This window comes from Natrix helvetica (genome assembly GCF_964273705.1).
Source record: "Natrix helvetica genome assembly, chromosome: 1".
Taxonomy (NCBI): Eukaryota; Metazoa; Chordata; class Lepidosauria; order Squamata; family Natricidae; genus Natrix; species Natrix helvetica.
Genome location: NC_138548.1, coordinates 103,707,450 through 103,734,711, shown reverse-complemented (window position 1 = coordinate 103,734,711; position 27,262 = coordinate 103,707,450). Strand labels below are relative to the sequence as shown.

Sequence of the window (27,262 nt, the reverse complement as noted above, 5' to 3'; positions counted from 1 at the left end):
AGGAAATAAGACCCTGTCTTATTTTTGGGGAAACATGGTATTTGAGTGGATTTATATTGGAAGTTCAGTGAGGAAGGCATAGTCCCCAACTCTTACTCTAAGAGAGGGTTTTTCCTTGAAAAAAAGAAGAAAAAGGAGGTGGAACTTAAAGTAAACCATTAGAATTTACAATATTAGAGAAAAATCCTAACCAAGCTTCTACAACAGTTGAACAGGAATTGGAAGTAAGGGATTAACTATGTCTAGAAGCAGAGTCCTTAATAGAGCACCTCCTGCTGAAAAATATGCTTCTTTTCTAGAAAATTTCAACAAAAGATTCTGTGCAGATGCATTATTCATACACAGGGACCACAAAGAAGATAATTTTTTTAAATGCTCAGGTACCAATTGTTACAGTTATAAAATTTGGGGGGAAACAATTCAAAGACAGAAGGTTCCCCCAAAGAGCTGATAATCTTAAATTTAATTTACTGTAGATGATGATAAGATTCATGTTCAGCTTCTTGGTATCAACTGAGAAAGAGAAGTGGGTAGAGTGAATATGTATATCAACAGATTTTCTTCCTAGGAGTTGGATACATATCTAGTATTATACTGCATTGTTTTAATTTGTGGCTTAATGTCAATACGAAATGTGCTTTGTTTTCATTAAATGTGCTTTGTTATCTAATATCATGTTCCATGACAGTTTGATAGTACAGTGATTTTAAGAATCTATTTAAATTTTGGCAATACCATCTGTATCGTAAGTTTAATTATATGTATTTATCTTTAAAGTAGGACTATGAGAAGCTGGCAGAGTCACATAAACATTTATGTAGCTTACTTCTGTCCAATGTAAAATTCAAATTATACAAAAGCCTTTGGTTCAGGCTTGGAGGCTCTTCATTACACATATAGATATTTCAGAAATGTCTAGCTAATTGAAATCTCATATTTCATACAAATTTTAAAACAATAGCTATCAGTTCAGAATTAGTAAGAATCTTAATCAAACTTCCAAGCTATATTTATTGTATGTATGTATATTGTAGGCATTGTATGTAATGCATAACAATATTTCTAGATTCAAACCAAAGTAGACATCACAGCTGGAGATTCTCTAATTTAATCACTGTTAATCCAGCTTGTATGTGTGAACTAAAGGCTCATGCATATTTTGACTTAATGAAGTATGAGATGTTAGTATATTTCTATTTAAGGTACACTACAACCCAGATTTCACAATCTTGCCTTAAAGTCCAGGGTAGAGCAAGTTTTTAATTCTAATTTAAATATTGATGGTTCTATAATTACAATTGCTATTAGACCACTGCAAGTAATACAAAATATATTTTATATTATAAGAACAAATATCCCTGTGAACAATGCATCTCCATGTAACACCTACACAATGAACAACAGGTATGCTGACTCCCAGTGCTGGAACGGGGGTCATGAAAAGAGCACAAAAAATCGTGTGAGCTGAAAACAAATGAATGCCACATTATATGGAATTATGATTAAGAGCACATTTTCAAAGCTTAGGGAGAAGAATGATATGTATGTACATGGGAAATGATAACAAAGAAAATAATCCCAGAACTGACAAATGATCAAACACCTCAAAATTAATTTGATTAATAAATAAAAATGACAAATGATGAAGAAAATTTATAATTAGGTAACAAAAAGGATCCAGTTAGCAAGGGAATAGGCAAAAGCTGTATACGGTATGAGGTGTTAAAAGAAGCTATCCTCATGAGTACTTATAAAAGGCATAGCTTTCTGGAAAAATATTTTTAGAATTAGGTTAATATGGTATAAACCAAAACTGGTTTTGCAAAGAATATTGGATCTGTTGAATGTTCCATCAGATTCCTGAATACTCTACCACAACAGACCGTTCAGCACTGTTTGCCAACATTGTCAATCAGTCCAAAGAATTAACCTTATGTATGGTTGGCCGCTTGGTTGTCTGAAAAGCCCAAATCTGAGTTGTAGCAGAGTATACTGATGCTCTATCTTCTAGGATGAAAGTAGTACAGCTTCTATCCTATGCAGCATATAAATGGAAGGGAAAAGTCAGACAACATATCCTTCACACACAGAAACTATTACAATTTAGAAGTGGATTCAGACAAAGGGAGCCCTACTTGAATGACCAAAAATATTTTTAAATGTTTTTTTATTTCAAATGTATTGTTCTCACTTTGTATTCATGCATAATCAACAAGGTGTTTACAGAGAAAATCTGTCAGTTTCTTTCTCTAAAACAGGTATTTCTGAAACAAATTCATTTTATCATCTTCTAGTTAAAGCTCACAGTAAAGTTGCCAGAAAAGCAATTAGGAATGATAGAGTTGGATCCAGAATTACTACAAGTAGATTTCTAGTCAAAGAAAGGATCTTACAAACACATTTTTATCAGTTCAGCCTTTCCTCTGTGCATTGTGAATGCTCTAAAAAATCTGCACGGAATATTTAGGGAACTCATTGAAAGAATAAGTCAGTGATATTGGAAGGTGGAAGAGTAATGGAAAATCTGCAAGTATTGATTGACTATATCTTTTTTGTTCATGGCAGCCTCTTGTGGATCCAACTCTCTATAAATAGTTCTCATTTATATTAATATCTCAAAGCCTATTAATAAGTGTAATCAGCATTAAATATCCCTAACAGTACATTTCTTACCTGCTTCACTTGAAGTCCGTGGCTCCATATTCTTTCCAAAAGATCACAGAGACTGGCTATCAATGTGTTTTCTTCCACCCCTGTAATGTTCACCTCACCATGACCAAGTTCTACTGCTTCTCGGCCCATTTTTTCCACAAGCATCCTTTTTGTCTTTTAAAATAGAAAGCACATGCAAAAGTTATGACTGCTTTTTGAAAAAGTCAGAATCATCTATTACTTCAAATGAGCTAAATAAGCAGCAATACAATTAGTTGTTGAACTAATTACAGTATGAAATATACTATATTTCATAGATATAAAATCACCGACAAAGTTTTTTTCCGTTATCACACTCTGCCAGTACTGATAACTTATCTGCTGTAAACATTCATCTGCCAAAAGAAAAATTAAAATATTTGATTGACTCTGTATTTTTTTTCTGCTATGATTTATCATTCATATCTGTTTTCATCTGGTATGTGTGCTAACCCACAGCATCTGTTCTGCATTATTTGAATAACAAGCAAGAAAACTGCTAAGTATAATACATAGGGAACTGAATCTCAAACAAGGAGGAAGTATATGCTTCCTGTTGTATTTCAATATCTGCTAAAAGCCACTCTTGAGCACTAGGAAATCCGTAGAACATCATGATTGCTATGTGTTTCCAAAAAGAGAAATCAAAGGCAAAAAGTTTTCATTTATATAAGAAACTCTCCTACATCTTGCTCTATACCAGTAGGTTAAAATAATGTGCTTACATATGTGTGGGGTATTGGAAGATTCTCCCTTTTTATCCATAAATGTTAAAAAGTATGATTATTTGTAAAGGAAAAGTAGAGGAATCTAAAACATTAGCACGCTATCTTCAAAATGCCTAAGCTATACACTTCATCTGATGTACATGAATTCAGAAAAGAGAATTATATTACCTCTGAATTTCTGCAACATATCAAACCCTTAGATAGACAAACAATATATCAAACAATATGAACAATGTGTTTCATTTTTCTAATTTGAAATACGTACTTGTCCTCCTAGAATTTTCCATTGGACAAGCTAGTCTTTGTCTATTTGCATGGATCTTTATCTCAAAAATAACTAACGGGACAATACCTTCTTCACTTGATAAAAGCTGAATTATCCACTCTTCATTTAGAAAATCAGGTAGCCAGAGATACTCTTGGTGAAAGAGAGGAGCAGCCAACACAGTAAGAATTTTTTTTCTAACAGTGAATTTTAACAGACTGCTAGAATAGAAATCTGAGGCCAAGGTCAGGTCGAGTTTGATGCCTGCTGGTCTACAGTTTAAAGGGGTTTTGTGGTTGTTGCTGTTGTTGTTTCTAGTTTCTCCATAGGAATCATTTATTACACTGATTATGGAGGGTTAGTCATCAACTGTCTGTGGAGGAGTTAACATGTGGAGATATACCTGAAACTGTTGTTACATCAAAGTACCAAGAGAATAACATTTCACTGCAGCAAAAATAGAAGAGCTGGATGCTTTCTGATACTTCACTTTTTAAGGTAATCCCATTGTTAGCATTCTACAATGAAACATTTTTTCACTCAGAAATTGTTAAACAAATATTCCTTTTTTAGGATTCATGAATATGCTTTTCCAGTTTTATGTTTTATCAGAGAATGCCAATAAAAAGTGTTAGATACTTGCTCTAACTATAGTGGTTTCCACCAAGGTCCTCTGTTCCAGCAGGAACAGAGGTTTAATCCTATTGGTCGAAGGGTCTGACAGCTCCTTATAAAAGGGCTGCTGTCAGACTCAACCTTCACTGGATTGTTCTCACTTGTTGTACTTAATAAAGAGCTGTTGTTACCGTCAAGCCTGTGTGTGCCTATCCATTACCTAATCTAACACTGGTGACAAGGGTGGGATTGGAAGGCAACTAGGCGAACCGAAAGAACATAGCAATCCAGCAAGTATATCCAGCCCGGAGCTCAGCATGGCTTCGAGCAGCCGTTTTTGAGCGGCAAACTCAAAACGCCCTCTGAACACAAGATGCCCATGCATGCCCCACCGACTCCGTATGACCCAGTCACCGAACACTGGGACTCGTACATGCTACGATTTGACTGCTTCCTCAAGGCAAACGACCTCATGGGCCTTTCTGAAGGCCACAAGAACATGTTCCTGGGGTACTATGGCCAGGAAGTGTTCAAGACGGCTAAAGACCTCTCTAAGCCGACACCGCTACAATCAATCGCCTGGTCCGTGCTTCAGCAGACGCTAAGGACCCACTATACGCCCAAGCCGTCCAAGCACGTTCGCTGGCATGAATTTAACATCAGAAACCAGAAGGAGGGCGTACTGCGAATTCCGAGACCTGGACGAGCTGATTCTGGACCGCATAATTTGCGGCATTCGGAACATTAACTTACAGAGGAGGTTACTTGCTAAATCTAACCTCACTCTACAGATCGCCTTGGACGAAGCCAGGGCGTCCGAATCAGCCGTCAAATCTACTGAGACTCTGCAGCGCCAAAGCGCTCCACAAGACGCGTGAAAGAGTACACACGTACATCGCGAGGCTGCAGTACCCGAGAGCCCAGAAGGTGAAAAAGATGACAGCTGCCGCATGTGTAGTAGCCGCGCCCAGCCGATGCGCAAATTCAAACCACGTCTCCTGCCTTGCGCTAGCTGCGGAGGAGACCATGTCACATAAGCTTCCATTTCCACGATGCAACCTGCCAGCGCTGCGAGTGAAAGGTGTGCCAAGGTGTGCCATCGCCAAGGTGTGCCAGAGCGAATTCCCTGCCACTGCCTGGCAGCCTAGAAGCGCACCAAACCGCCAACAGAGGCCCAGCCAAGGGGCCTTGCAGAAGCCACCATGGCACTCAGAGGGAAACAATAGAGTCACCTACTACACATCAATTGGCCAAGTCTGCACCAGGCAGCCAAAAAAGCTGAAGGTCACAGTCCTCATTGAGGATTCTCCATGTGAGATGGAGATTGACACCGGGTCATCGCTGACCATGATACCATAGTCTACCCTAAAACAGGCTATCTCTAGCTTAAAGAAGCAGCATCTTTGCACCCCTGACATCTATCTACGGGATTACCAGGGAAACCAGGTCCCCATCATGGGCCAAGGCACCTTCCAGGTGAAGTTCAAGCAGTTCAGTGGAAACTCCCAGTGACAGTGGTCAGCGGCAACCTGCAGAGTCTCCTAGGGCTAGATTGGTTCCAAGCCCTGGGCCTAGAGGTGGTTTTGGCATTATAAGTAAAAACTGAACCTTAAATTAGATGGTCTTTTTCTGAAGTTTGTTGTTCCTATTCATCAAATCACATTAGTTCATGAAGTACTACTACTTCATTAGTAGTATTATACTACTTGTGCATTGAGTCTAAAAAAATTGAAGTTAAAATATGGAGAAAACTGTATGTTATTAGAATAATTCCATGATTAGAATAATCACATCAGCAGAATGTCCTAATCCACAGACTTATTTCCATTCCAATCAAGGGGACATTTTGTATTCACTTAAATGATCAGTTCTACCTCATTGGTGTGAAGATGTTATATCAAAGGATATCAGTATTATGAGAAATAATCTACTATAATGATCCAGCTAATTTGACTGCTCTGAATAGCAGAAACTAGAACAATAATGTCAAGAAAGATATCATACCTTATTTCGGCATTCTTTCAGCAATCCTTCAACAAATTTCCAATTGGTCTGGGCAATTACTGATGGTGACAGATTAGACAATTTGGGCTGGCGGATAGTGCTGCCCAGATTTCGAGCTTCTTGGATGTATTTCTGTAGAAAGAAAAGAGCACAAAAGAGATATAAAGATATAATTCTTAATTTAACAAGAAAGCAAAATATATCTCATAAAACAAGACTACATTTTATGATGGATTGGAAATAGTATTTTTAATAAATGTTACCACTCAGTTTTAAATAGCCCAGCTGTAATTATGGTGCACTTCACTGCAAAAGTAATACTTTCTCACTATTACAGAATCATGTTTTCTTATATTTTTTGAAATAGCACAGTAAGGTGTTACTCACCTGTAACTGAGGTTCTTCCAGTGGCCTTCTGTGCAATGTGTCATTGAGAGCTGAGCTGTTTTTAGAGGAAGGATATTCTACCCCTATATGTATGAAAATGCTAAGAAGGTACCTCATGCCTTACATTAGCTGATGTAGACCCTTAAGGGAATGATTGCCTGTGAGAGGATAGAGGGTGGGTTGTGTGAATGTGCAGATAATGGGTCAACAAAATACAGTTGCAGTAAGCAACATGTTCTTCTATGTAATGATTCTGTACACCACACAAATGGGTGACTAACAAGTTATACTTATAGAGGGCAAGTAAGTCAAAAATAGAAACTAAAAGACAATTTTCTACTTCCAAAGGCTTCACTAATTCTTACCCTGATTTCCAGCTTATTGTTGAAAAATATTGTGATCATGTTGCAATTTAGTAAATATTTGGTAAGACAAATGTCTAAGTCACAAAGCTGTAAAATAGTAAGACCTAGCTCTTTTTGATGAGGGTAGACTTGCCAGCTAGCATTCTAGATGGGTAGTAGCTGCCACCCAAAGAACAAGCTATTGAAATGAAATTCTCTGCTCTTGCTTGGGGGACAAATCACAAAGGGCAAGTCAAAAAATGCTGCGGAACCCAAGAGGCACTATTACAGGGGATATCTGTATATGGAGTCAAAGAGGCTGTGCAGCTTGGCCAGGCCTCCAAAGTAGATGGAGTCAGGCAAGATATGGTAGGTGAGATAGAGTAGAGGTCACAGAATGAGCCATTAGAAGGAAGGAGAGTCCTGCAGTCTGGTGCTGGTCCCTATTTGTAGCCCAGCTGCTTCTTTCCTAGAGCCTTGGGGACAGATTGCTGTTGATTTTGGTCTCAATTCAACTCAAAATCAGTTGTTAGTGAATTCTAGGTTCACCTGTAATTTATCTACATTTATCCACAAAGTAGTAGTGGATAGACTGAGCTAGCATATATTACTGAAAGATTGTTAGGTGAAGGTTGACATTTAACACTCTCAGAGATCTGTCATCCTAGGTTTTGGGTAGCATAACAGTTGTGAAGCCAACTTAAGTGTTGGGCAAGGAATGATAGATTTACAGTTATCAGAATTGCTGCTTTTCTGATGATAATGTGTAAGATGGTATAAGTTGAAAGATTCTACTTGTGTATTGTTCTTCATGCTGCCTGATGGGCTTCCTGATTTTTGATGTCATCTTTGTAATTCTCCTACTATTGCGCTTGAAGATATAAATCTCTATGCTCTGAGAGGAGGTTCTAGGAAGGCCTGGAATCCATGGCTTCCATGGTAACCTCATGCTCGCTCCACCATTGCTGGTCTGACACCAATAGTTAGTTCAACTTGGATTTTGGTTTAACCTCAGAATAATCGATATGTGATCTGAATATGAGGATGTTGCTGGTGAGTCCTTTGCTATGGTCAGATCATTTCCTGGTATGAATGCCACCTAGGATATTCATAAAGTGGCAGGGCTGATTAAGATTTAGTTATGGTGCTGTATACCAGCCAACAAGCCCAGCATCTTAACCTTTGTACCTTTAAGGTGCTTTATTAATACAGGTAGTCCCTAACTTACAACCACAATAGAGCTCAATATTTTCATTGTTAAGTAAAACAATTGTTAAGTGAGTTTTGCCCCATTTTATGAACTTTCTTGCCACAGTTGTTAAGTGAATCACTATAGAGGTTAGGTTAATAACATGGTTGTTAAGTAAATCTGGCTTCCCCATTGATTTTGTTTGTCAGAAGGTTGCAAAAGGTGTTCACAGAATTGTCATAGGGCCACTGTGATGCATGTGCACATGTTACGGCAAAAGGTCTCAGGTCTCACCTCTTTTGGCTGCATGAATTGCATTCAAAGGGGTGACTGGACTGATGCTGTTTAATGTGGTATTGGATTTATTTTAGCTTGTGGACTCTGGTAAAGTGAGCATGGTACTTTCTAGCATGAACATTGCCCCTTGCGAAATGCTTTCTCTTTTGTGACTTGGGGAAGAGATCTGATTAGCTTGGTTGGGTAAGTGGTCAGCATTTCATAAAAGAGAATTATGCTTCATAAGTTGAAGATGGCAGTGGTGCAGTACCTTCATAAGGGGTTGTTGGGAAGGTGGTGGGGCTTCAGTTACACAGAGCCTTAGAGGGAGGATATTATTTTGTTTGTTGGTTTTTATATATGGTTTTATCTGTTTGTAGCATGCTGCCCAAGTCAGCTTTCAGCTATATAAATTTGATTAATAAATAAATTTAACCCTCTTCAGCCAAAGTTCAGAGATGGAAATAACTTCGGTAATTCTGGAAGATAAAATTCCTCAAGATTTGGAGAGAGGTACTGTGATCCTCTAATCCTTTTGGACCTCTTGATGATCTTCAGTATCTTCATTTCCTTCTGTAATGCTTGTGAGTGCTGGGAATTCGGAACATGCTTTTATGATTTCCTAGTGCTGATAAAAAAATATTTGTGGGGGCTCTCCTGCAAGATGTCAAAAGGCTTAATCATCTCTACTATTTAATATGTATATCAATTTAATATGTATATCAGTTTTGGATTAGGTACTGTCAATATGCAGATGTTATCCAGTAGTGTATCTCCACTTGACACTAATTGGAGGTGTCCCAGAAATCCTGAGACTGTAAGTGCTGAAATGGATTGGAAAAGGCTGCGATGGTACCCTACAAAATATGAGTTGCTGTGTCCAGAAATTATCTGTCTTGTGAGCCTCCAATTTTAACCTTGGTGAGGAGGCATTCCTCTTGATGGAGCAGTTGTTCCTGACTCACTGGAAGTTCTGACTCACTACAGGATGTGCTATTTGAACCATGAGTAAGGAAGCTTTTCTCCAACATCACCTTCACCTGCTGAACCAATTGAGGCCCTACCTATAGTGAGAGGCTCTGGCAACAGCGATTTATAATTGTATCACTATTTGAAGGGTTCACAACAATGCACTTCATGCTCCATCCATGAAGGGCTTTAAAGGTGGCAAGAAGGTGGCAATTATACCTGGAAGGTAACTAGCAATCAATGTAACTCCAGTAGCACTAATGTTACAAGGATATCTACCTATAACTACCCGAGCTACTGCATGTTGTACCAACTGAAGCTTCTATAGTATCTTCCATAATAGTATGATTAATGTGATCCACAATGTCTTCTAGCAAAATGCATTGTCAAAGGAAACTGTCTTAAATCAGGAGATAGGGCATACACACAAGCAGAGGTGTGGGATATCCTATCACAAAAAGAGCGCAGCTAGATGTCCTAAATAATACACTGCATAGTACTCATTTGTGAGATAGACAGATAATATGACCAAAATTATGCTAAATTTATGCTAAACACATAATGTATTTGGATTAAAGAATTTTTTTCAAATCAGTTTCTATAAATATTGGAATTCTTATGAAACAGTGTTTGTGTGTATGTAATTTTGTCTAGTACATATATATATTCAGTATTTTGCTATATGGATACAGACATAAACAAACCAGAATAAATAGTGACACAGATTTAATAGAGTACCTAAAACCAATTTTGCAGGTTTATGTTTAAATATAATAGAGGTGACATTTTCAAAAGAAAATCTAGCTGCTGATGAGATTAAAAAGATAGCAAAATAACACACTACTATATAAATCAAAAATCAAATAACGGATATTAAGTAGAAGGATGATGGATCAGTATAAAAATTTAAATATTTGTATGCAAGAACAGGATAGAGGTGATTTACGATACTTCATGTCTTTGTATTAAAAAAGAATGATGCAATATAATTTACAATTAACAGAAGTTTAACAAGATAAAAGAATATAATTGTTACATGAATGTATAGCAGAGTTTAAAAAATTGAAAATCAGAAATGTAAATCACAGTTTTATGAGCAATTATACTCCAGAAATTATTATTTTCCTTTAAAACTATTATCAATTATCACATTGATTTTTTTTCTTTTTCTTTTGCAGTACCTTTAGAGTACAGTGAAACCTTGATTTAATAGACCAGGTAGGGGATGGGATATCCATTATTCTCAGTTGTCTGCTAAATTATAATACCGTGTTTCCCCGAAAATACGACAGGGGCTTATTTTCTTTTGCCCCACGAAATATGGCCTTGGGCTTATTATCAGGGAGGGCTTATTGTTTTGGGTCTGCTGGGCGGCTGCTCCCTGAGCCGGGCACAGCCTCAGGGGCGAAGCAGCCATGAGGTAACCATGCTCACGAGCAACAGCCCGGCAAATCCCCTTTCCAGCCGGGAAGAGCGCCATTCACTGACCTAGGAGGTATCCCTAAGGTGCCAAGCCATGTGGTGCTCTGCCCGCCCCCCAGCTCCCGCGGCTTGGCACATTTGGGATACCCCCTAGGTCAGTGCATGGAGCTCTGCCCGGCTGGAGAAGGGGGTTGTGCGAGCGCCTGTTCCGCCCGCACCCTGACCAAGCCCTTGCACAGCTCTCCCAGGCCACCGCTGCTGGCCGCTGCTGCCCGCCGCCCCGCTCCGAGCATAACTTCCAAACTCCAAAACTCGGGGCCGAGTCTTCCAGCATCGGCTGCTCTAGGAGTGCTCTCTATGGTGGGCCGGCTGCCGGACAGAGAGTCTTCCGGACAGAGAGTCTTCCAGCAGCCGGCCCACCATAGAGAGCACTCCTAGAGCGGCCGATGCTGGAAGACTCGGCCCCGAGTTTTGGAGTTTGGAAGTTATGTATTTTCACGATAGGTAATAATTGTTTAATGGAAGGTAGCCACATGACTGATTTTTGACAACTAATATAGGCAATTTTTAGCACAAACATTTAGGTAAAAGAATATCACATCTCATAATTCAGTTAGGTATCGTCGCGGGTTTGACTCCTAGTAACAGTATGGACAAAAGACCTCCTTGATTTATTTCTGATAATAATCTATAGTTCTCCAAAGAATTCCAATTATTTATTTAATATTGACCACCTTATTTATTCTGTTATTCTTTTCTACTTAATCTTACCAAGCACAATATTTTTTCTAGTCCATCATCCTGCTGGTAAAAAAAAAAATGCCCAAAATATGTAAGTATATGGTTACTTCAGAGAGCATTCAGAATGAACATAGCCCCCAGTTTGTTAGTAACCACCTGTAGATTACTGATTGTATTAATCTACGTTGCATAAGTAGAAATAAGGATCATACACTTATTTCTGTAGTTCCCTTTCCTTCTGAACCACTCTGTTTCTTCAGTCTGTTTTTTCTGTAACTTCTTGTATATTGTATAAACCACATTTATATAATCAAAGGCTGGCTGAACATAGCAAAGCAAAAGGAAACCTCTTTACATTCTCTTGCTCTCTTCATATCTATCTTCTATGATTTATCCCACCCTGCCCTTCCCAGGACTTCCCATGTGGCCCATTTGAGTTGCCAGGTAAGTACAGGGCCCAAACGGAGGCTCAGTGAGGGGAAAAAGCAGGCCTCCAGAACCCAGTGGAGACCATTTTTGCCCTCCCGTAGGCTCAAGAAAAGCCTCTGGAACCCAAGGAGGGTGAAACCTCCCCCCCCCCATTGTACAGGAGGCAGACTAGGCCATGCCCACCATGGCCATGGCCATCCAGGAACCAGGCAGAGAACCCATTGCTAAAAATTTTAAAGCCCACCCCTGAAGGAATCAAAGCCATATATTAACCATTCTCCTGACTAAATAAACATAGCTTTAAAGCTTTGGAATGTATTTTCCTCTCCTTTTCTTTTTTTGGTAGAACAAAATCAGGAAAATTATATTACTATTTATAGAAAACGTTGATTCTATAGCTGGATAATGTAACAGAAGAGTTTTTACCTCTCTCTGATCGTTGTCAAGACGCAGGTGTTCTGTGTGCTGTTTCTGCCTGTCTTTCCTCCTCCACTGTGCAGGTGCATTGCGTTTGGTCCATCTAGAAAATCAAAAGTGGTATTCTTTAGGTACATTAGATACAAAAGGTCAAATATGTTCATCCCTATCTGGAAGTGCTAATAATAATAATACAGTTTAATTGCTAACATGTCGTCAGCACCAAGTATGCTAATAAGAGTGAAAACTATGATGTGGACTACAGGAGTCAAACACAGGAGAAAATAATTAAGGTATCTTTTTTTTGTTCATCCATATAAAAATGAACTATGTTTGACTGTGAGATGCTTGCTGTTGTATTAAAGTGAATGAGACTTGCTAGTTTGCTTTGTTTGCTTTTCCCCTAGTGAAAACCTAAACTTTTTAAAAATCTACTTTAATTACAATTCCTAAATTTTTACATTTTAATTAATAAACATTTCATTTTCTAGACAATGTCTGCATTTGCATAACACACTTAACTGGCTCAAATGAGTTGTGATGGTATGCTGCGACAGCAGGGCAAGAGAATAGGAGAGTTGATTTTATTCCAAAACTGACTTAGGGTGAAACTTTCCCTCATCAGCTGTATCAAAGCCCCTTGACAGAGAACAAACTCTTTTACCCAGCTGTGGAACAGCAACTAAAATTCTATACAGACTCCAGAAGAACAGGTACTCTCTCTTTCTCTCTGTTCTTTATTTTTTGCACCTTGTGAAAATACTAAAGGAGGGAGGAAGTCGGAGAAGAGAAAAACATAGAAGGAAATCAGCATTCCCCAGGCACCTTTGCAGTGACCACAGGGTTTCATAATTGGCTGCTCCTCCTTTTCACTTGGATACAGATGATCATGTGCTATTGATTGTCAGGTCGTAAGAATTAAGAAAGACACATGGAAACCCGGGAGTTTCCTTTATTGTGGAGCTAGTTCTGAGAAGTTTCTTTTATTGTTTCTCATTTATAGACTTGCCAAACTAAAGCTACTATTTGCAACACTATAGATATACTCTGGGAAACGTTAGGGAGGAGCCTTCTTAAGTCTTTTCCTGACCAAATTTTCCATGCTTTACTGCCTCTTTGCCCTCTGGAATGTAGACCATTCCCCCTGGGAATCCAGACTATATCCCACCCAATGGTGGGATTCAAATTTTTTTACTACCGGTTCTGTGGGCGTCGCTTGGTGGGCGTGACAGGGGAAGGATACTGCAACATCCCCATTCTCTCCCCACCACACCAACTTGCTTTCCAGCTCCGTTCTCCTGTGCAGGGCAACAAAAGAAGACCCAGTCGATCAGCTGGGACTTGGGAGGCAGCGAATAGATTAAGGGTGGGGCCAGCCAGAGGTGGTATTTGCTGGTTCTCTAAACTACTCAGAATTTCTGCTACCAGTTCTCCAGAATCTGTCAGAACTGGCTGAATACCACCTCTGATCCCACCACATCAACACACTGAATTACTGCAAGTCAATCGGGAGAAGCCGATTCAGTCACCTATGTCATATTAATACAGCAATACAATACTCACTTATTGCTTGCTGGTCCTGTTGAAAGTACATCAGATTGTAGCTTGGGGAAAAAGCCAGGTTCATATTTTCCTTGTCCAATCTTCATATCTAATAAATGAGGAAGGACTGCAGTATGGTCTATTTTTGCCAGTCTTAACTCGATAGCTTTTTCTGGGAGGGAGGGGGAAATAAAACATTGAACCATATTATTATTTAGCATAGCTGATGTTAAATTGTGAAATAAAAGAATGAAGATCTAAATCCTAAAATATGAATTAGGACATTACTGCTAGAAATACATATTCTGCACAAATACATAAAAAGGAGTGTCTCAATATAATTATATTGCAAGCAGTAGTTCATTAAAACACATTGACCCTATTTTTATTGAAAATTATGATTTGGTATGCATGTCCCAAAAGTGCTTTGATTAAAAGGCAACTGGATTTTCTTGTTTTTTTTTTCTTTGATAACGTTTTGCTTCTCATCAAGGAAGCTTCTTCAGTTCTAACTGAACTTAGAACTGAAGAAGCTTCTTCGATGAGAAGGGAAACTTTTTCATAAAGTTTTCACAAAGTCATAAAGTATGAACTGGTGTCTTCTAGGATGTTATGGGTACATAAGAGAGTAGAAATCCATAAGTTTGTGAAACCTACATGTTACATTCCCCAAAATAGTGATAATGGTAAATCCAGAGTAAGCTTTCGGAGGAAACTATGCAACATTCTGAATGAATATTATCGAGGAGAAAAAAAAATACTTTACTTAGTGATTAGGAAAGAGAGTACAAAAAATTAACTGGGCTGAGACTAAGAACAAATGAGAATGGTGATTTTTGTGAATAGTTGCTTAGACAAAGTCTACTTGTTTCAAATAGATGGTTAAATAATTAGCCTATTCATGTCTCTATATGGAAAAGAAATGCAATAAATCTAAAAGCATGACTGAGTTCATTATTTATGATGAAATATTGAGAGTTTTACTGAAGGATAAAAGGGTTGTGATGGCTTCTGGATATGGGTCAACTAAATGATGGTAATGGATAATTAAAATGTATCATAGAAAGGAAATAATGAAATAAACTAGTGAATGCATAGTGAATGCAGGAAGAGAAAGTACAAGTATTGTAGGCAAATAATAAATAATGAGAGGCTGTGATAACAATTTTGATAAAATTAATAATTGTTCTATAAGTGGATAAAGACAGCTATTCAAGGAACCTCCAGCAGAATGACTAGAAAGATATAATAAATGATATAGATGTAAATTAGTTGTAGGTACATTTTCTTTTCTTACCTGTTCTTTTTTTAAAATCTTCTAAACTCAAGTCTTGCTTACTCAATTTATCATTTTAAAATGTTGCTGCAGTTGCATTTTAAATACACACAAGTGAATAGGACCGTGTTTCCCCGAAAATAAGAAAGGGTCTTATTTTCTTTTGCCCCACAAAATATGGCCTTGGGCTTATTATAGGGGAGGGCTTATTATTTTCTGGGACAGGTGAGAAGCGAGGCGCGCCTTTTACCTTTCCAGCTCCTTCGCGTTCTTTGCCATTGTGCTCAGGGAAACGGCTGGTTAAAAAAAAAACCCTTCTCGCGAGTTCAATCAAATATCTTGAAATCGTGAGAAGGTTTTTTTTTTACCAGGGGCTTCCCTGAACACAATAGCGAGGAACGCGACGGAGTTGGAAAGGTAAGAGGTGTGCCTCGCGGCCCAACACCGCCTACCTCGCCCCATTGGTAAAGGCAACATGCCTGGTTCCCTTCCCTGCCGTCCCTTTAGCGAGGGGTGGCAGGTGGGGAGGGGAGAAGCGAGGCGCGCCTGTTACCTTTCCAACTCCGTCGCGTTCCTCGCCCTTTCGCCCATTGAATCCCCTTGTAAAAAATACCTCATGAGTTCAACTCGCGTCCCTTTAATGAGGGGTGGCAGATGGGGAGGGGAGAAGCGAGGTGCACCTCTTAGCTTTCCAGCTCCGTCGCGTTTCTCACCCTTTCGCCCATTGAATCCAGGATTCAATGGGCAAAAGGGCAAAGAACACGACGGAGCTGGAAAGCTAAGAGGTGCATCTCGCGGCCCAACACCGCTCACCTTGGCCCAATGGTAAAGGCAACCTGCCTGGTTCCCTTCCCCGCCGTCCCTTTAGCGAGGGGTGGCAGGTGGGGAGGGGAGAAGTGAGGCTCGCCTCTTACCTTTCCAGGTCCGTTGCGTTCCTCGCCCTTTCACCAATTGAATCCCCTTGTAAAAAAAAAACTCATGAGTTCAACTCACAAGTTTTTTTTTACAAGGGGATTCAATGGGCGAAAGGGCGAGGAACGCAGCAGAGCTGTCAGTTTCTGGTAGCGCTAGGATGTGTGTCTCGCTTCTCCCCACACACACACCTGCCACCCCTCGCTAAAGAGACGGCGGGGAAGGGAACCAGGCAGGCTGCCTTTATCATTGGGGTGAGGTGGGGGATTCAATGGACGAAAGGGCAAGGAATGCGATGGAGCTGGAAAGGTAAGAGGCGCGCCTTGCTTCTCCCCTCCCCACCTGCCACCCCTTGCTAAAGGGATGGCAGGGAAGGGAACCAGGCAGGCTGCCTTTACCATTGGGGTGGGCGGTGTTTTTTTGCGCGAGAAGGAACAGGTGGGAGGGGGTGATCGCATTGCTGGCCTGCCGCTGTTTTTGGGGCGGGCTCTTTTTAAGTGGGAGGGAAGGGCGTGGGGTGAAAGCACTTTGCTTCACCTGCCGCTGTTTTTGCAGCAAGCCCTCTTTTTGTCCCGCAAGCTGTACCGGGTGGTAGTACAGTGGTAATGGCGCGGACCGGTTGTGCATACACTTAAATAGTTGGGGCGGGCTTATTTTCAGGGGAGGGCTTATTATGGCGCATGCTCTGAAAAGCCCGATTGGGCTTATTAGCAGAGCATGTCTTATTTTCAGGGAAACACGGTAGCCAAGTTTTATTAGTACATCATTAGTGTCCTGTACCTCTTACATTTAAATAGAATTCAAATTTGCAACTCTTACCAGCTTCATCAATGGTACTGCATTTTTGATACATGGATGTGCGCAAAGTTGGTGTTCGAACATTTAACAATCTTATTTTATCAACTCTAAAATCAAACACTCTCAAGATAGGATCTTTATCCTCTCCATCGTGACACATAATCTTGTTGTCAATGAAAGAAGCAAACATCTGCGTTTCCAAAAATCTTGAGAGGAAAGGCAAATAAGGTTCAGGCTGATCAGACAAGAAGGATGCCTAATAAAATGAAAGAAGCGGTATTTATGTTTCCTTAAATTGTAATCGCTTTTTAAAAAATGACATGAATGCTTTCATTCAGCTGAAGTTATTTTCTATTTTATCATATTCTAAATACAATGCATTCTGAAACACATTAAAGATTCTATGTTTTTCCAACTGCTAGAATTGTATAATTCTAAGAAACATTGGAATGCTTACAAAGGAAGTGACAACAATCATAAACGTTTGGAAACAACTTACTATAAGATTCAGTTACTGTCCTTGATCAATTTTTAATTAATGGAAATTATAACATCTGCACTTTTCTATTTTGCTGGAAGAATTCCTGTACCAAACTGTACATACAAGAAAACTGCTTCAAATGAAATCAGATCTTTAGCCATTTAGTTAGTAAACAATCAAAGATTTCAAACATGAATCTTATATACATCCTTGATCAGAAGATACTCAAGCAGAAAGTGAAAGCATCTCTTCCTTTAAAATGTTGTGACATTTCAGGAATTGTATCAACAATATACAAAGAAGAAGGGAATTACTATTGGATGAAAAATACTTTAAGCCATCATGTTCTCATATAAGCCTTCTGGATGCGGCCATGACAACTAATACAGCAAATATATTACAGCAGATATAGCCATTAAATGTTTTCCTCAAATCTTAATAATAGATCTACTAACATGAGTAGTATTTGAAAGAAACAAAACATTGAGCTATAATTTGTAGAAATATATTGTGATTCATTTGAACAATACCATTTCTTATTGTTCATAAGGCATAGCCACCCACAATTTATCACATGGTTCTTATGAAACTTAAATGTATCACTGGTTGTTCTCAAGAATTTTTAAAATAATCTTTCTGTACCCCATTTCAGATCTCCTATTTCCACTTTTACAAGCGATAGTACATTTATAGTACATTTGCCGTGAACTTGTATAAATCCTCTTCCTCATTTTAAGAATATATATTTTCATACTCACTTTATCAAAGTTCTGCATCTGTTCTCTATTAGTAAACCACGACTCTTTGTCCTGACTGGGCTGAATAACAAATACTTCATAATCTGCAAACATCTGAGTGAAACGATTTGCAAAAACTTCCCGTATTTGAATGTTGAGCTGGTAAATCTTTAATTCTTCTTCATCACACTGCATTTTCAGATCCTTCTTGCTACTCATCTCTTCTCGAAGTTCAACCTTTAAGGAAAGAAATGCTCATATAGTGGTTCAACTTTACTATCTTGAGGAATCAAAATGTAGAAGTGCTACTTAAACTGAAATGACAAGAGCTTTACCAGATAGTATTCCATTGTTTTATACATTGCTAGGCAAAATATAAAGTAACTGCATCTATATACAAAAATAGAGTCCAAGGGAAATTGTCTTTACAAAATATTTAGATTTTCATACTCATATTCCTACTAGGAGGAGGGAAGAAAAATGAGTCTATGTTTAAGTATGTGAGAATATGTGACAGATGTTAGTTGATATCAGGAACTATATATTATATGCAAGCAATTTCAATCTGTAGCATCAATTCAAATTTTTGTCCTGGCCTGCCCCCTTTCTTTAAATTATCCTGATAACTGATCCAAGAATGTAAATTGTGGCATTTGCATGATAACATGACATGTGCATTGTTGTTTGCCCCTCTACCTTTTATCCATGGATATCCCCACAAATATAAAAGTAAGATGTACTGTGTGGAGGAAAATCTCCAAGATAAATTTCAGCAGGAGTTGGAAACATTAGACTAACTGGTATATACTGTCTCTAATTTTTTTTTATATCTTTTCCTTTGGAGAGAGGGTGGTCATCTTAAATTTTGAATTATCTTTTTCTATTAAAATGTTTTTATCCTACCGTGTTTCCCCGAAAATAAGACAGGGTCTTATTTTCTTTTGACCCACGAAATATGGCCTTGCCCTTATTATCGGGGGGGGGGGGAGTGTCTTGTTATTTTGGGGATGCAGGAGGCGGCAAGCATGGGACTGCATGTCCTGTCGCCCCCATTGCCTTCCCTCCCTGTTCTTTGCGCCGGCCGAGCAGCTAGCTGGCATTGCTCTGACGTGTCCTGTCACCGTCCTGCATTGGGTTGGGCTTTCTTTGCGAGGGGGACAATCTGGGGAGCGAGACATTTAGGAAGCCTGGGTTGGCGTGGGGCAGTTTCTTCAGTGAAGTGTCTGATTTATCTCCAGGGGTGAGCATTTTGCCTCCTCTGTGCCCTGACTTGGAAGCTGCAGAGGAAGGCTGCCATTCTCAGTGAGGGGGGGAGAAGAGATGGCAAGAGAAGCCACATCTCGCTCCATGCCTCTCATTTCTCCTCACCCCACTTGCCACCCCTCTCGCTAAAGTGATGGTGGGGAAGGGAAGCAGCCTGGATTCTGTTAGCATTGGGGCGGGGTAGGAGGATTTGGGCTGCTAAACACACGTCCTACCCAAGACTTGCAGCTCCGTCGTGTTTCTCGCTGTTTTGTCCAGGGAAGCACCATGTAAAAAAAAATCTTGCAAGTTCAACTTGCCTGGACAAAACAGTGAGGAACACGATGTAGCTGCAAGTCTCGGGTAGGATGCGTATCTTGTAGCTCAACTCCTCCCACTCCGCCCCAATGCTAACAGAATTCAGGCTGCTTCCCTTCCCCATCGTCTCTTTAGCAAGACGGGTGGGCAGGTGGGGTGGGGGAGAAGTGAGAGGTGTGGAGCGAGACATGGCTCCTCTTGCTGTCACTTCTCCTCCCCCCCCCCCCTCGCCAGGCATGGCAGGCTTCCTCTGCAGCTTCCGAGCCAGGGCAGAGAAATGATGAAGGCGAAACGTTCGCCCCTGGGGATAAATCAGATGCTTCACTGAAGAAACAGCCCCACGCCAGCCCAGGCTTCCTAAATCTCTTGCTTCCCAGATCGTCTGCCTTGCAAAAAAAGCCCAACCCGACGCAATCGCCACCTCCAGCCACCTCTTCATCCTGGTGAAACTACGTTTTGAAAGGATGATCTGCAGTTGGGGGGAGGGGGATTTCCTGCACATTGGCAGCGGCGTCTCCTCACAGGGCTTCTTCCGATGTCCCAGGTGCGAAGCAACATCCTGTAAAGGAAGGCATGGAAATCCATACAACTGGGGATGTCGGAAGAAGCCTTGTGAGAAGACAATGACCGCTGCCAATGTTCAGGAAATCTCCCCCCCTCCATCTTCAGATAGTCTTGTGGGCTGGCTTGTGAGAGGTCTTCAATGAACTTCACTCTGTGTGTCTCTGTAGGCGGCAGCATCTCCTTGCAGGGCTCATTCTTCCTTCTCTCTGGTCTGATTCTCAAATATTTTCAAGCAAAACACTGCCAAGAGAGGGAAGTATCTCTTCTCCCTCCCTCGCCAAACTTTGCGTGTAGGTGTAATGTTTCACAAAGCTCCTTAATGCGCAGCTGCTGACTCCCTTGCTTTGTGTTTTTTATACAAATACCAACATACTCACCCTTCCTGGGAATGCCGCTTCCCACTCCCAAGTTTCCATTTCCAAGGAAAGAAGAGCGCTGGGGCCGCACTGGACTTTCCCCCCTGCCCTGTCTCCTGTCAGCCTCAACTTTGCTCCTGAAACCCTGCGGGCCACTTCTCTGCTTGAGCTCAGCCGAAGGGGGGCTGAGGGCAAGGGTGAGATGAAGCTGATTGCTTCCCCTTTGCCTCCTCTCCCAAAAGCAGTCTCGGGGGCAGCCACCTTTGCAGCAGGAGACACAAGCCAGCCTTCCGAAGGGTACTGTAGCAGCAGCTATCTACAATTTTTTTACCTATATTTTGTTCCGATCCATGTGGCTCACTGGGCCACGTGGGTCGGGACGAAATAATGATAAAAAAAAATTGTGGATAGCTGCTGCTACTGTACCCTTCAGAAGGCCACTGCAAGGCGCGTGGGGTGCATCACTTGGCCTCCTGCTGCTTTTGTGGCCGCAATCGATGGCAAAAGCAGCTGCACTTGCCAGAGGCCATGGCCTGAGCAGCACCCGCAAATCAGCTGTTTTTTGAATGGCAGCTGGATCAGCTCAACTGATCCGATTAAGGAGCCGAGAAACGCTGAGGTGACCGGGGAAGGAAAGGGCTTTCTCCTGTACTTGCCACGGCACCCTTTCACTAGGGCTTATTTTGGGGGGAGGATGTATATTTACACTACCTCAAAAACGAGGCCTGTCCTTATTAGCAGGACATGTCATATTTTGGGGGAAACACGGTACATACTTCTTTTTTAAGATTCTGTGATACTTTTTTCCCCTGACTTAATCAGATTTTACTTATTTGTCTTTAAAAAAAGAAGATGAAAACAGTCATATTTGATATATTTAGTAGCCAGTTTCCAATCATTATTCCACATAAGCCTTCTAATAGAAGAGAATACATAGGCTATTTACAGTATACATTATCAATTATATCACATGTTATTTAGTACCAAAATGTGCTGTTATGAGTGTTAAACAGGTTGTCCTTACTCCTTATTTCTTAATAAAGAAATAAAAAGGAAAAATGACATATCAGAAAAGCACTCTTTTTTGTGTCAACATCTAAGAAATAGTTAACTGGTACCTAGCCACTGACAAATTGGAACAAAAATTAGGAGGAAGACACCCTGAAAATTCGGTGAGAAAATGCTTACCAAATTAATGAAACAATCTCATTATTAACTTTGTAGGTAGCAAACTTTTAAGTTTAGTAGACAGTATATAAGTGGACTGGGAATAAAGCTAATTAGCCAGCAATGTCCATGGGGGGCAGGGGGGAGCAAGGGAGGAATTGTAGCTGGGTGATCAAAGCTTTGACTCTTTGTGCACATGTGCAATGTCAACACATATACAACATGAGCAGGATTTTGTCTCCGTTGTCACCCTAATCAACTTGCTTTTCTGACTCCCTGTCCAGGGACTGACTGATTTAAAACATTCATGTGACCACCAAGGATGGTGCTGTTAGTTCAAGATAAAATTTCCAAACAATCCTATATTAATCATGCATGTACTGTTGCAGAACTCCTGTAACTATTACACAATTTACCTTTTCTAGACTAACCCCTGTTCTTTTAACAAGCGCTTGCAGTCTTGCTAGGGTTTCATTTTCTTTCAGTAGTTCATAAGAATTCATAGTTGGTCCTCCTATGTTGCCATTTCTCTTATCGGATACTATGTCACAGGTCCTGAGACTTTTCATCATCTTGGAGGCACTTTCATTACAATGTAGGTTTCCCTCAGGTGGAATCCCAAAAGCCATAAGTACTTCAGAGACTTCCTGAATGAATTCAAGCTTATTTGGAAATTGAGGCAAGTCTTCTGGCAACTCAACATAATGGTTGTCTATATCCACAAAACATAAATTTGCCTAAAAATTAAAGTAGGAAGAGAGATAAGAGTAATCATAAGCAGAGGTTAAACATTTAGCAGCATCTGTTTGAAATATGCATACTATGTCTTTATTTAGTGAAAGACATGGAAATTTAATAACAAAAATAATGTAAAACAATGCAACCCTTTTTTTCTTATGCCCCCCTCCTCTAATATACCTCTGTAACTAGCCTTGTAGTTGCTGACATGATTATTATAATTATATCTAAAAATATAGCCCACATTGAGGACCATTGATCTAAAGGATCACAAGTATTCCATACTCAATATAAAAATAGATATTTCCTTTGTTGCAAAAACATTTAAGTATTCCCATTTCACCCTCTCCACAGTGATTTCCAATGGCAGCAATATACTATCTGGCTGTTTTTTCCCTCCATCAACAGAGCAACAGAAAGCAGAAGAAAATTGAATTCCTCCTGATATATTGATAAGCCATGGGCTAATCATAACAGTGGTTGTCCTATTAAGCAAATAATGAGGCTTTGAAGCGGTTGAGGAAAGAATAAATGAGTGGTGATCCTGGTTACAAGGCATTTCCTCCCTTAGTAAACTATCACTCTTCTTCTAAGGACTCAGCAAAAATACATTTGAAATGAATTCAGCATTCTTTTTTTTTAACTTTGAACAAGCAGTGAAATTAAGCTTGATAAATAATTTCTCACCTCTTGAGGGAGCTCCAGTTTAGACCGGTCATCAAGCCCATTAGAGTGCAATCCCATTAAATATGGGACAGGAGCATCTAGAAAATGTAGGAGAGAGGCCGGAAGGATGGGAACATAGACATGCTGCCATTGGAATGGAAACATCAGTGCTGTGATTGTCTCTGCCACAGTCATCAGTCTCTGGTAATCTAAAAAAGCAGATCAATTGAAAACAATCCCTTGAAAATTATCCTCAAAATTTGATTGGCACAAACTTAAAGCATTTATTCACTGACTTCTAGGAAACAAATAGCTTGAACAAAAATGCAAAAAAGATTGAATTGTTTTTATTTTTAAAAATTAAATATTAAAGTTGTTAAAGAATAGGCACTAAATATGAAATAAAATGTGTATTTTATATGTCTATGTACTATGTATGTAATGTATGTATGCATAATATACATACTATTGTACAATCCAAATAATAAATAAGAAAATAAGTATTTTTCTTTAAAACACTGCATAGAATTAAGGATGCCATTTTTATCTTAACTTGCTTTGAATGGAGACATATAATCTTTTATTTCTCTTAACATCTATTGCAGTGGTGGGTTCTGGCCAATATGTCCCGGAACGGGCGTACTGGTGGCAGCTGGGAGCAGCCATCACGGTAGCGGAACGGTGCTTTGGAGGGCCAACCTGCCCGCCCTTGTTCCTTACACAGCATACGGCACCTGTGCAACCTCCGCCGAGCAGCTGGAGTGTCGCAGGGCAGTGGGTGCGCAGGCTTGCACAGGTGCATGCCTGTAGTAGACGCCCGGCCCCATCGCAGTGTACCAGTTGCGACGGGATCTGGAACCCACCACTGATCTATTGTATTGCAAGTATACCAGCAGGGTGAAAGGATAGAGGTTCTGTCAAATCCAAGAAATCTGCTATGAGGTATTGTAATTTCAATGGAGTAAGTCATACCCCCTGGGGTTTTTCAATTACAATATTCATAAAGCCTACTCATAATATCATTGTACTAATCTTAAGAACATCCTTTATTTTAATTCGCATAATCAGCATATGTTCACATAGCTTAACTACTGTAGGCTAAGCCATAGATGTATTTTATCTCACCACTCAGAAATGTGATCAATCACAATGAATGTATCACAGGTCCCAATGACATCATTTGAGCTCAACATACCTAGAAGTATGATCTTGAAGGAGGGAACAACTATACTTTCTGTTGCTATCCCGCAGAATATGTTTGGAATCTATAGTATTATCAGTCTACTGGTGAAACTATTTCATTGGCTTGGATCCTATACAACCTGGGGAAAAGAATCTGATTGCTGGAAATCATGGTTGGAGCAACTAAAACTCTGGTAAGCACTATAAAAGAGGAGAACACTGTTGAGACAAGAAATTTAAGAAATTTTAAGATAGAAACAATTCCTTCACCAGCTCAACAGTTATTTCTCAGAACTGCTAGAAAGCTGCATACTGTGCTCTAAACTGGGAGAGGAAGTAAGTGATTAAAAACAATCCTAATACATATACACAGAGATGTGAAACTATGAATACAATTAATATTTATATTTAGGTCAAATGCAGATTTGAAAGCTTACATTAATTAATGCAAAAAAAACACAGAAGGAATTGGCATTCACAATTATAGTATTGTAGCTATGGAATATATGTGACAGCTGAGGCACCTCTTTCCTCCCAAACTATTGCCATGCAGTACTTGAATACATGCACCTTGCTGATACATTGTCACTACACTACATTTGTCATTATGCATTCCCTGGATAACAATTTAGAACAAATACAGCCATAGCAAATACACCAATAACACTAGTCCTGATGCAACTCCTGCCCCAGAAATATTATTCTCGAATCTTAATATATATTTAGCATATGTAGAAGAAATCTGAAAAAAACCAAACCACATTTTGCTTTGAAAACCCTCTAAAAATGATATTAAGCTCAATTTGAATATTTTAATAAAGAGATAATTGGAAAACTCAGTGACTTCTATCAATATTTTTTTCACTAAAGGTTATTAATTCAGTATCTAATGAACTTGGTGGGATTACTTTTTAGTAAGCATTGTAGACTTCTATTCAGGTATTATCTAATTACCTGATGCAACATGCTGTTATCTATTAGTAAAAGATTGAAAATACAATATAGCTTCCATAAGTAATTAGCCAATGCAAGGAGAAATTTTATTAAGGTAGTTTTTAAAAACAACCATAAAAATCATCTGCCTTTATTCAGAAGACTTGAAAACTTAAGAGTTAAAATATTTAAATATACAGAATTTTGAAAAGTATTCCTGAGTTTAGCAGGAACTTTCATTCAACACTGAAGCACTGTATGTCTTTAGTAATTGTAGGCTCAGTAATCAGCCCTGACTATACTTTATTTAACTACCTTTAGCTCCTAAAGATTAACTTTAATATAATTTTTATGCTACACAATCCAAATAAAGCTAACAAACTCCAATCTTAATCTAATGAGTATAAATAATAAAACATCACATTTAAAATATTCTCCTATGAGTTTCACGTTCCGATCTAATATAAGTCATTAAAGAGGTTATAATAGTACCATTATTATTAACTTTGAAGCTTGGTTCAGAAATTTATTTACCATATACTTCTTTTGTCTAGTCTTGTAATGGTAGTGTGTAAGCTCTATGACAAAATGTATATGCTGTATTTTTCGGAGTATAAGACGCATTGGAGTATAAGGCGCACCAAGGTTTTGAAGAGACAAATTTAAAAAAAAAAGTTTTTGCACTCTGCAAACCTCCCCAAAACAGCCTGTTTTTCGTGAAAATGGGCCCGTTTTTTTCAAAAAAAAAAGAGCATGAATCTTAGGAGGCTTGTAGAGTGTTCCTGGAGGGCTGGGGGGCAAAAATGAGCAAAAAATGGCCAGTTGTTCGCAAAAACAGGCTCATTTTTTGTCAAAAAAAAGGGCATTAGGAAGTTTATAGAGTGCTCCTGGGGGCTGGGAGGGGGGCCAAAATTGAGCAAAAAACAGCCCATTTTTTGCTCATTTCTGCCCTCCCCAGCCCCAAGTAGCTCTCTGAAAGCCTCCTACAAGCTATGCAAGGCCATTTTGGTGAAGGGGGGGGGGGTTCAAGAGGCAAAAAAATGCTGTATTCAGTGTATAAGAAGCACCCAGATTTTCAGCCTCTTTTTTGAGGGAAAAAGATGCGTCTTATGCTCCGAAAAATACGTATGTGTGTAATAAAATAATTAAATACGTATGTATTAGTAATAAAATAATTAAAGTATATATAAGATAATGTATATATGTAAAATATATAAATAATGAAATATCGTTATAATTATAATTATTATAATGGATGTTATTATTATTAATAATAATAATAATAATAATAATAATAATAATAATAATACAATAATAATACAATACAATAGCAGAGTTGGAAGGGACCTTGGAGGCCTTCTAGTCCAACCCCCTGCCTAGGCAGGAAACCCTATACCGTTTCAGGCAAATGGCTATCCAACATCTTCTTAAAGACTTCCAGTATTGGGGCATTCACAACTTCTGGAGGCAAGCTGTTCCACTGATTAATTGTTCTAACTGTCAGGAAATTTTTCCTCAGTTCTAAGTTGCTTCTTTCCTTGATTAGTTTCCACCCATTGCTTCTTGTTCTACCCTCAGGTGCCTTCGAAAATAGTTTGACTCCCTCTTCTTTGTGGCAACCCCTGAGATATTGGAACACTGCTATCATGTCTCCCCTAGTCCTTCTTTCTATTAAACTAGACATACCCAGTTCCTGCAACCGTTCCTCATATGTTTTAGTCTCCAGTCCCCTAATCATCTTTGTTGCTCTTCTCTGCACTCTTTCTAGAGTCTCCACATCTTTTTTACATCGTGGCGACCAGAACTGAATGCAGTATTCCAAGTGTGGCCTCACCAAGGCATTATAAAGGCATTATTATTAATACTAATAATA

The 27,262-nt window shown here is 39.4% G+C and overlaps 1 protein-coding gene across 3 annotated transcripts in view; it reads right to left on the bottom strand.

Annotated features, from left to right (window-relative positions):
* The window catches only part of DENND5A (DENN domain containing 5A), a 78,487-nt gene that overhangs the window by 26,120 nt on the left and 25,105 nt on the right, over positions 1-27,262 (bottom strand). For 2 of the 3 annotated variants that reach the window (XM_081938948.1, XM_081938947.1), the window contains exons 5-12: positions 23,296-23,483; positions 22,287-22,607; positions 18,245-18,460; positions 17,027-17,261; positions 14,041-14,191; positions 12,487-12,580; positions 6,304-6,435; positions 2,674-2,826 (exon numbers count right to left, since the gene is read on the bottom strand). In XM_081938948.1, the coding sequence (XP_081795074.1) occupies positions 2,674-2,826; positions 6,304-6,435; positions 12,487-12,580; positions 14,041-14,191; positions 17,027-17,261; positions 18,245-18,460; positions 22,287-22,607; positions 23,296-23,483 (1,490 nt within the window). Of the gene's footprint in view, positions 1-1,930; positions 2,036-2,673; positions 2,827-6,303; positions 6,436-12,486; positions 12,581-14,040; positions 14,192-17,026; positions 17,262-18,244; positions 18,461-22,286; positions 22,608-23,295; positions 23,484-27,262 lie in introns of all 3 variants that reach the window. The other variant, XM_081938946.1, reaches the window with a different exon arrangement.